The sequence below is a fragment of the Octopus sinensis genome, linkage group LG18 (genome assembly GCF_006345805.1).
Source record: "Octopus sinensis linkage group LG18, ASM634580v1, whole genome shotgun sequence".
Lineage (NCBI taxonomy): Eukaryota > Metazoa > Mollusca > Cephalopoda > Octopoda > Octopodidae > Octopus > Octopus sinensis.
Genome location: NC_043014.1, coordinates 33,755,667 through 33,767,279, shown reverse-complemented (window position 1 = coordinate 33,767,279; position 11,613 = coordinate 33,755,667). Strand labels below are relative to the sequence as shown.

Sequence of the window (11,613 nt, the reverse complement as noted above, 5' to 3'; positions counted from 1 at the left end):
ATGCATTTATCACTTAAAGTGTGTGGTATTTCTCATGTTTTTCGTTTTCCTCACATGTGCTTTGGTGTAGCAGGAAATAGATAATCAGAGACAGAGGTGGAGCAGGCGCTGGTGGGGATGGTAGAGGAAACATAACAATAATGATGATGGTGATGGTGGTGGTGGTGGTGGTGGAGTTAGAATATAAGAAAAGATATTCCGAACGAAAGAGAGAAGTTATAAAGAAGGGGATTGTGTTGGGAAGGGGATAAAACGCAACTTGGATTTTAAAATAACAATGTATGAAACAACAAAAATGTGTAATAAACGAAGTTGTATGTGTAATAATAATAATAATAATAATAATATAATAATAATAATAATAATAATAATAATAATAATAATGATGTTATTATTATTATTTTTATTATTATTATTATTATTTAAAGCTAAGCTTCTTAGATTTTGTTATCTAGAGTTTCTCGTTGATTATTCAAACAATTGAAGAAAAAGGCTGCGTGATAATATATAAGCAAAAATATTTGCAAATACATCGAAATATGATTAATCATTAAGATCTAATTGGTTGCGTGATATTTCGATGTTTCAGTATCATATGTATAAAACACACAAAAATAAAGAGAGCGAATTATTATTAATGGAAATTTAGTGTTGGGGGAATAATTGAATACTTTTATAAAAATACGTGATGATATTTATGAGTTAGCTCGATCCAAGATCTGAGAAATGAACCATTTTAAGCAAATGTTATTTAGAATTCTTGAAAAATATCGATGGAAATGTTTGCAAGAATTCACCAATTCTGAATTTTTGTTTAGCATTGCAAAATACTTCTTCTTGTAAGGCCGTTAATGATGGTGATAGGTGTTCTGCGAAACACTAATCGGTGTATAACTAGCAATATTATAATCTTTTAAATACTACATATATTTGGAAAGTGAAGTGGCGAAACATTTCCTGAGTTTCAAGTTATACAAACTTACTGCGCGAAATTTTTTTAAAGACAAGTGTGGATTTGTAGTTAGGCCCAATCTGTTCTATCCAATTGGCATTTAATATAGAAAGGATAACAAGAAATTTTGCTGAATTGCAGAGGGTAACTGAGAATGATTCTTGTTAATAGCATGGGAATGCCACCTAAGCAGGCAGCGAAGAACAAATCTTCAGCAATCATTGAAATAAAGTAGTCATTAAATGATAGCAACGATCTCTGGATTGGAAAGGTAACTGCGTGGTTGAAAGGAGGGAGAAAACCTGGCTATGATGTGAGTTGAAAAATTCGAAAAACCCTGGTTGCATCGATGGTGTTGGTTCGATAGCAAGAAATAATACTGCCGGAGGATACAAAATTATTGTGACCGTTAATTGATAACTGATGAGAGGGAATGTTTTGCAATGCACGGTTTGTGCATGTGTTCGCATGTACACACACACACACACGCACACATACATACACCTTTGAAAGTTAAATCTTTCGATTCGCAGACACAGTATAGAGTCAGTTACAAGGTATGAATCCTCCAATCTGAACACTGAATGATTGTCTGGTATTTCCAAGGAGAATCAACGAGTTAACTCCCCTATTAACAGATGTTAACATCAGCAGAGTTATGTCCCCTGCTTTTTTCAACATCTGGCTGTATTCTGAATAGCAGAAGTCATTTTATCATCACGTGATTTGGCTGATCCACTGAGAGCCCGGATTACGAACAACCAGTGAGACTCCCTTTTCAAGTCGAACACGGCCAGCGCTTCAATCGTTGTGGTCATGTGAAGAAAGCACAAGTATACTTTATTTTCTAAGTAATCTCAGTTCGGTTGCACCTATCACTAAAACATTAGAAAATACGTTACACATCCATTTATTCAATTATCATATGCAGAATACGGGATTCATCTATTTACATACGAAACACATAATAGTTTCATGTTTCAATATCATATGTATAAAACACACAGAAAATAAAGAAAGCGATCATTAACGAAGTTTTGGTGTAGCGGAATAACTGAATTCTTTTTATATATGTGACGATGTTTCTGTGTATAGTCAATTCAAGATGTGAGAAAAACTCTGTTTTAAGCAATTGTTAGAAAGTCTTGGAGAATATATCGATGGAAATGTTTTCAAGGATCTACCAGCCAGATATCAATCCTGATGTACAAAACAATAATCTAGAAAAGGTTGAACTTCTAACTACAAAATATTCATAGGCGCAGGAGTGGCTGTGTGGTAAGTAGCTTGCTTACCAACCACATGGTTCCGGGTTCAGTCCCACTGCGTGGCAACTTGGGCAAGTGTCTTCTGCTATAGCCCCGGGCCGACCAATGCCTTGTGAGTGGATTTGGTAGACGGAAACTGAAAGAAGCCTGTCGTATATATGTATATATGTATATATATATATGTGTGTGTGTGTGTGTATGTTTGTGTGTCTGTGTTTGTCCCCCTAGCATTGCTTGACAACCGATGCTGGTATGTTTATGTCCCCGTTACTTAGCAGTTCGGTAAAAGAGACCGATAAAATAAGTACTGGGCTTACAAAAGGAATAAGTCCTGGGGTCGAGTTGCTCGATTAAAGGCGGTGCTCCAGCATGGCCGCAGTCAAATGACTGAAACAAGTAAAAGAGTAAAAGAGTATGTTTTCAGAGCTACTTCTGAAAAGCAAGTCAAATCAATTTGTGACTAAACCATTATGGAGAATATGGGGTCTCTGGGAGTGTTTGCAAGACCCAATAAGAACGAGTCCGTATTTGATGAGATACTCGTATGATAGAAATCAAAGACGTTGACTGACTGAGCCGCTTGATTTATACAATGTAATATTTATTTGTACAACGTAAACAAATTAGTTACATATAACAATACGTAAGTCTTCCAGCCATCGAAGGATCTTCTACAAGTTCATTGAACATGGTTAAGAAATATCAGCCAAGCTTCCCTAAAAAACATACCTTAAATACAGAAGTATACATCGAACAATGAAGTTCCCGATATGCAAAAAAAAGACAGTATAGTCACCGTTAGAACAGCTTTGATCATAGATATAATGGATTCGTGTTAGCTCAGAGTTCAACAGCAAGAAGTCACAACAGATCCGAGCTCGGTCTGCATTCATGCCTGGACGAATGGTTCATAACTCAGCTATTATTTGCGCGTCTATATTCGAGTGCGTATATGTTTGTTATAAGGAGTGTATATGCGAGTGCGTATGTATATGAATGTATGTATCTGTGTTGTGCGTGCATATGAATGCATATATGCATGTGGTGTTGAGTAACTGTATGCATATGTCTGTCTTTGAATGCGTATGTGCATATATGACTTGTACTGTGAGTATAAGATTGTTGTTGGTATTCGGCTCCAGGTCAGTCACGATCGAATAGACATATGACCAAAAGCTTTTCAAACGTGGCTATCCTGTTTGTTTTGTCTTTGCAAGAAAAAATGGCTGCATTATACAATCTGGACAATTTTTTTAAAACCACCACTGATACTTGGGATGGAAGCGCAATGGCCCAGTGGTTAGGGCAGCGGACTCGCGGTCGGAGGATCGCGGTTTCGATTCCCAAACCGGGCGTTGTGTGTGTTTATTAAGCAAAAACACCTAAAAGCTCTACGAGGCTCTGGCAGGGGGTAGTGGTGACCCCTGTTGTACTCATTCGCCACAACTTTCTCTCACTCTCTCTTCCTGTTTCTTGAGTAACGCTGCGATGGACTGGCGTCCCGTCCAGCTGGGGGGAACACTTACACCACAGAAATCGGGGAACCGGGCTTGAAAAGGGCGACGTCTATCATTTATTGTTATACTTGGGATATTACTTTGAACATATGAAACAAGATCTAACTAAAAGTCTGTAAACAAGTACAGACGTTTAGTACAAACTTACGAAAATGCTTTGGGTAGACAAAGGTTTAATCATGGTTGTACATTTGTGTGCGCGCGCGTATGTGGGTGTACGTATATCAGTTTTCATTATATGTAATGAAACTTCAAAACCCATTTCCTTCTATTATTGCGCGATTAACGTCGTCATACATATATAGAATGAGTTTACATTGTCTCATTGTCCCAGCAGTCAAAATAGAAAAGAAATTGCTTCGGAAGATGGCGAGGGAGATACGTTGGAACAGTCACTCTGACTCATGGGGCTCGCACTTGCAGACACATAAATAAAAGAACTCAGGGAGAGAAATCGAATTTTGTAAGCCTCCTCAAAATTGGTGCAGTAGAAAAATCTTATGGGATAGAATGTGGGCAAATTTAACTAAGGCCCAAATTAGTTTTTAAACCGGAATAACTTCAATAAATTAAGACCCCCACCCCCGCAAAAAAAAACAGCGTAGTAATGTTTATGTGGAAGGTTTCAATGAAAAGAATCTATTTTTGCAAACCTAATAGAAAACTTTGAAGCAGAAGAATATTTATTGTGCAAATTCGTATGTGATCTCAAATAAGCTTAGTGGCATTAAATGTTTAGTTAATAAACTCAAGTAAAAAGCGCAGAGAAGTGAGGCAGCGTTGTCCTGGTCCCAAATTTTGACTTGTTTTGGATCACTACAAGTTTCAATTTGGTTCCATCTAGACCCTGTATAGTATCGGTATTTTGAAGGTAGTGTTGGATGGGATTAAAAAAATTCCTGTTTTCCAATATTTTGAAAATATATGTATTTAATAAATTATATGCAGGTAGCGGATTTTAGTGTAACTTTTAGGTGCCAAAAAAATTGTAGTTTTAGGAGCGAGTTTAACTACATAAGGCATATTTTTAAAGATCTTTCATGTTAGGGACGTAATTGAAAATTTAAAAAAAAAGTGGAGAATTGAAAATATATATATATAAAAAAAAAAAACGCAGAATTGAAAAAAAAATTCAAGTCCAGAAATTGCAAAAATAATTTTGGCTATCCTACGTAAACGCTTAGAAAAGGTTATTAAACGTCATTATTATAGATTTCTCAAAGGCGGCGAGGTGGCAGAATCATTAGTACACCGGGCAAAATGCTTGTTGTCATTACGTTCCGAGTTAAAATTCCGTCGAGTTCAACTTTGTCTTTCACCCTTTCGTGGCCGATAAGTACCATTTGAGCATTGTGGTCCATATAATCAACTTTCCTCTTCCCGAAATCGCTGACCTTGTTCCAAAACTTGAAATTATTATTATAGATTTTTCGACAAGATTATTTCTCAACAGCATTATTTAGTTAACTTGTGAAAATAGCATCATAGAAAATAAGATACCTGTATAAGTAATTGCAAATTGACAACTCATTTCGAAAAATAAACAAAAATGTTGGGGGCTTCCTCGTTTGCAATTTATTTTTAACTCATTATAAAAGTGATTTTTTTTTTTTACTGTAGTTTAATGTTTTTGAAAAATAATTCTTGTAGCTTTAGCATTTTTGAGTTTTGTCTCAATGATAATATTTTCCGTCTGTGAAAAACGCTGGCTGTAAAAAGAGTGGATTAGCAGGAAAATGCAGGCGCACTGATATTACTATTTTTAATTAATTGAACATGGAAAAATACAAGGTAAGAGGTGGAAATTTAAAGATGTTCCAGTTGAAGTTGGAATTTGAATTTAAATAATACACTCTTGTTTGTGGAATCGGAGAAGTCTGATGGGAGAAGTTAGGAAAAATTAAAAGGAAGACTTAGTTGCACCTGGACAGAATGTTGCTAATGTCGTTAAATTTGAAGGGCTAATTCCTCCATATGTGGAATTCTTTAGATGTTCACATATTATAGTAAACACGAGCCTAAACTTTTCAAACGCCGGCAAAAACCGAAGTCCTTGTATAGTTCGGTTTAAAAAGTGGTTCCTTGTTGCTTGTTTTTGTTACCACTTTAACTCTCCGCAAAAATCCCAAATTTTATTTAATTTGCTTTGCCGGAAGGATTGTTTTAACGAAGTCGAGTCTTGTCTTTATCTTCGAAACGCAGAGTAGATATGACAGGGGACAACTGATGTAGCGATTGTTCTTTATGTTGCCTGTCTCGTTTTTCTATTTGTTTCTTTCGTTGTCCAAAAAAAGTTTGTTTCCCTTGTTTTTGTTGTTTTTTTATGTTCTCGTTTTTCATTTTGTTCACGTTTTTTTGACGTCCTGTACCCATATATGCATGTATATATACATATACATGTAGGTATGTACATATATGTATGTATATATGCATATATATATTAATTATATATATATATATATCCTTGTACTCCGTCGGTTACGACGACAAAGGTTCAAGCCTGCTCGTGAAATTAAAATGCAATTGGTTGAGCACTCCACAGACACGTGTACCCGTAACGTAGTTCTCGGGCAGATTCAGCGTGGCACAGAGTCTGACAAGGCTGGACCTTTGAAATACAGGTACAACAGAAACTGGAGCGTCGTGGAGCTTTGGGTGTTTTCGCTCAATAAACACTCGCAACGCACGTTCTGGGAATCGAAACCGCTATCCTACGACCGCGAATCCGCTGCCCTAACCACTGGGCCATTGCGCCTCCACAAACACACACATACACACACACACACACATACACCCACACACACATATACACACATTTTTATCCAAATAATTATATGTATGAGTGTGTGTGTGTGTGTGTGTGTGTGTGTGTGTTTTACATATCTGTATATGTAAACAATTTTCATACATACATACATGCACAAACACACATATACATATACAACACATGACAGATGTCCACATAATTTCCATCAACTAAATTAACTCAGAAGACAGAAGTTGGCCCGGGGCTACAGTAGAAGGTAGTTGCAAAAAGCGTCATGCAGTGGGACGGAACCCAGAACCGTGAGGTTGCGAACCGAACTTCATAACCACATAGCCATGCATGCGCCCAAGATAGACTTAACATCAAAATAGAACTACTTATTTGCAAGGTGACAACATGGTCAAGATATTACCGTTGAAAGAGATATTACAACAAAAATTTAATATCGTATAATTAAATCCGAAAATACTGATCTTAAGAAATTTAACGTAGAAAAGGCGGCGAGCTGGCAGAATCGTTAGCACACCGGGCGAAATGCTGAGCGGTATTTCGTCTGCTGCTATGGTTCTGAGTTCAAATTCCGCCGAGGTCGACTTTGCCTTTCATCCTTTCGGGGTCGATTAAATAAGTACCAGTTACGCACTGGGGTCGATATAATCGACTTAATCCGTTTGTCTGTCCTTGTTTGTCCCTTCTGTGTTTAGCCCCTTGTGGGTAGTAAAGAAATAGGTAGAAGGCTGGCAGAAACGTTAGCACGCCGGACGAAATGTTCTATTCGTTTTTCAACAATTCCCAGAGCTCATCTTGGTTCTTTGGATTTTTCCTTTGCGCCCCATCTCCAATGATCTTCCAAACGTTTTCTATAGGGTTGAGATTGGGACTTTGAGGTGGCCAGTCCATGAGATCAACCACTTCATCACTCAAAAATCTTTAACTCTTCGCAGTGTAACAGGGAGCGTTGTCCTGCACAAAGATAGGAGGTTGAACTGGCGAGGATCTGAGTTGTTGAAGGGCAAGCTGTCTAAGAATCTGCTTGTCGAATAAGTGGACCAGGACCAGCAGCGGAGATAACTCCCCATACCATTACACTGCCTCCTCCATATTTCATTGTCTTATCCACACATGCACGAGAAAACCTTTCGCCACTTCTTCGTCGGATGTACATCCCGCCATCGGAACCAATCACATTCAACTTCGATTCATCGCTAAAATGAGCCTGCAACCACTGTTCTTCTGTTCGTGAGCGAAACAAAGCTGGGCTCTTGGATTCTTCTTGGAGATCAGAGGTTTCTATGCCGGTGTTCGAGCGAGCAACCTAGATCCTCGTAAACTCCGAGAAACTGTTTTGTGCGATACGTTGACATCGGAAGTGGAGCTAAACTCACTTGATATCTCAACAACACTCTTAGACATATCCTTCAGTGACATTCTAACCATAATACGATCCTGTGGATAATTCGTCGTAACCAACGGAGTGCCGTTTTTTTTTTCACGTTCGAATCTGCCAGAACTCATTAAAAATAAATATGTACGCCGTTGTTTTGGTTTTTTCGGAGATTTTCGAGTAACTGACAATTTATTAAATTATCCTAATTTTATCAAATATGCTAATTTGTCTAAAACCTTTTCGACCCACTCAGTGTCCACAATCTATTCTCGAAAAAATAGGGTAGAGAAATGCTGATATCGACAAATGTAATATAGAAAACTTTAATGTTGATAATTGATGTACAGGAATTTAAATAGAAATTTGTAGGTAATGTATACGAAATCGTAGATCATTATGAACGGTTATTCAATGAATTTATTAATGCAAAAACCACTAAATTTGGAGATAAGTAAATAAAATTGATGTTAGAAAATCTTATGTAGAAAGTCTAATAGTATAGAAAGAGTAGTGTCGGAAAATTTTATGCACAATTATTTTGAGAAGTTTGGTTCTCAATCACATTAGTTCCGGGTTCATTCCACTACGTTGCAGCCGTTGGGCAAGTGTCATCTACTGCAGCCTCTGTTTGATCAAATGCGTATGAGTGGATATGGTAGACGGAAACTGAGAGAGGCTCATCGAATACACACACGCACACGCGCGCGCGCACACACACACACACACACACACACGATATATATATATATATATATATTATATATATTATATATATAATATATATATAAATATACATATATATATATATATATATATATATATATACATATATATATAAATATACATATATATATATAATATATATATATATAATATATATATATATTATATATATATATATATATACACATACATACATACATACATATATATGTATTTGACTGCGTGGCACCTTGGGCAAGTGTCTTCGCTTCTACAACAGTCCTCGTATATATATATATATATATATATATTATATTATGTTGTTTGTGTGTCTGTGTTTGTCCCACCGCCTTGACAATGTTGGTGTGTTTTCATCCCCGTAATTTAGCGGTTCGGCAGTAAACCCGGTAGAATAAGCACCGAGCTTTAAAAAACGAATACTGGTACCTTTGTGATCGCCTAAACATTTCAGGGCAAATCTTGAACATGGTCGCATCCAATGACTGGAAACATGAAAAAGATTGCACAAAAAAAAAAAAAAATTGAGTAGGAAAATTGATCTTTTATCGTCTTGTACTTGCATAACTCATTTGATTGTGACCCTGCTGGAGTACCGTCTTGGCGGGTTTAGTCGAACAAATCGCTCCCAGTACTTATGTTTAAACCCCTGGTATTTATATTGTCGGTCTCTTTTGCAGAACCGCTAAGTTACGGGGACGTAAACAAACCAACAACGGTTGTCAAGCTAAGGTGGGGGACAAGCAGAAGCGCTAAGACGCACACATTTAGACATATACAGTGCGGAGTTCTTTCACTTTCCATCAAGGAAATCTATTCATAAAGCTTTGGTAGGAAGGGCTGTAGTAGATGACACTTGTCGAAGGTGCCACGCAGTGGGATAAACCCGGAGCCGGGTGGTATGGAAGTAGAGTTCTTACCACACATCTACACCTGCGATTATTAAAATTGAATAAAGGAATTGATGCAAAATAATGAAGAATAATTGATGAAGCAAAATTTGAATGGGATCTTTTCGGTTTGAACGGCAGTTTTTTCTAGCGGTGTCATATGAAATTGTCACCCATAATTATGACCCTAGTATCGATCTATTGCATTTCAATCTGTTTTAGGCTTAGATTTAGTTAGGGTTAGTTAGGGTTAGGGGTGGTGGAACGGGTATCTTTTTTTCTTCACAAATGTAAATAAACCCAATCTGTTTCTTAAACGAGGGACATATTCATACGGCACAGAATGTTTTTTTTTACCTCAATGGACGTAATTGATTGGTTGAAATTGCAGAAATATCTTACAACCTATCGAATTTTCTCAATAAAGCCAAGAGAAAAAGATGTTTTATTAACACATTCTACCAGTATACGAAGTTTAAAACTTTTTAGTTACCTAGAAATTATGTTACAAAGTGCCGTTCAAACCGAAAAGATCCTTTGAATGTACAAAGCGTGAAAATATAAATATGAATAAAAAACAGCAAAAACAGAAAAATAAATCATAAAGAAAGAAAGAGAAAAGCAAGAATGTTGAATGAATAATTTTTTTTAACATTTTACTTACGTCTTGGTATGCAGAACGAGGCTCCATGGGGCGTGGCAAAACAAGCCTGGAAGGCGGGGTAAAGTTGATAGGGCGGAGTTAAAGTCAACGTACAGTCGGCTAGCAATGACGAAGCACACGACGACGACGACGACGACAGCGATAACAAGGGTGATGACGATGATAATGATGATGACAAACATGACGATAACGATGATGATGATGATGACGATAGTGAAGACGGCGACGATGATGAAGGTGACGATGACGATGACGATGACGACGATGATGATGAGGATGAAGAGGATAATGAATTCGCTCTGTTTAAGTCTTTCTTTGATTGGAAACAGCGGCGATGGTGATTCGATCCCAGAATGTCTTTGATCAGAAACGACGGTCTTTTCATTGCTGTGGCGCAACTGTTGTTGTTCTTGTTGCTGTTGGACAGATGCTGAAGCGACGGGGGTGGTGGCGGCGGCGGTCGCGGTGGCGGTAGTGGTGGAGGTGGTGGCGGTGGCGGAAGGAGGGGCTCCGGTGACGGCGATGCCACTGCTGGTGGCGGCGGCGGCGGTGGCGGTGGTGGTGGTAGTGCGAGTTGCGGTGGTAGTGGTGGTGGTGGTGGTAGCGGCGGCGGTGGTGGCGGTGGAGGAGGAGCGTGGCGGTGGAGGCTGGCTATCTGCATCATCATTCTTAGCTCATTTGAGAGCATCGCATTACTGAAGGCCAACTTGGAAAAAGTTCACGGGAAGGAAACGTGTGTGTGTGTGTGTGTGTGTGTGTGTGTGTGTGTGTGTGTGTGTGTGTGTGTGTGTGTGCGTGTGTGTGTCAGTGGGTGTTAGCGATGGTGGGGGTGTTGAATCAGAGAGCTACTATTTGGTACCCCCTTCTCTTTCTTTTTACTTCTGTCTCTCTTTCACCCCTCTACGCGTGTGTGAGCATACATGTGTGTGTATGTGTGTGTTGTTGTATGTATGTATGTATATATGTATATGTATGTGTGTGTATATATAAATATATATATGTGTGTGTGTGTGTGTGTGTGTATGTATATGTATGTGTGTATATATATATGTGTATATATGTGTGTGTGTGTGTGTGTGTATGTATATTTGTGTATATATATGTATATATATGTGTGTGTGTGTGTGTGAGAGAGAGTGTGTGTATGTATGTATTTACCTATCTGTTTATTTATTCACCCGTTATGTGTGTGTTTATATGTATATGTATGTATGCATATGTATTTGTATGTATATATGCATACATATATCTATGTATGTGTATGTTTATGTATATAAATGTGACATTTATATATCGGTGTATGAATACGCAAATCTATGAGTACACATGCGTGCACTTTTACCTATATAAATGTGTGTGTGTGTGTGTGTGTGTGTGTGTATGTGTGCGTATGTCTGTGTGTATGAGAATATAACGTTATGTACATAAATGTGCACCTATATGTATCT

At 37.8% G+C, this 11,613-nt stretch overlaps 1 protein-coding gene across 1 annotated transcript in view; it reads right to left on the bottom strand.

Moving 5' to 3' along the window:
• LOC115221231 (homeobox protein BarH-like 2) overlaps positions 1 to 11,084 on the bottom strand; it is a 73,452-nt gene extending 62,368 nt beyond the window's left edge. The window contains exon 1 of the mRNA XM_029791385.2: positions 10,166 to 11,084. Within this exon, the coding sequence (XP_029647245.2) occupies positions 10,166 to 10,853 (688 nt within the window). The 5' untranslated portion in view covers positions 10,854 to 11,084. The remainder of the gene's footprint in view (positions 1 to 10,165) is intronic.
• Between the last annotated feature and the right edge of the window lie 529 nt (positions 11,085 to 11,613).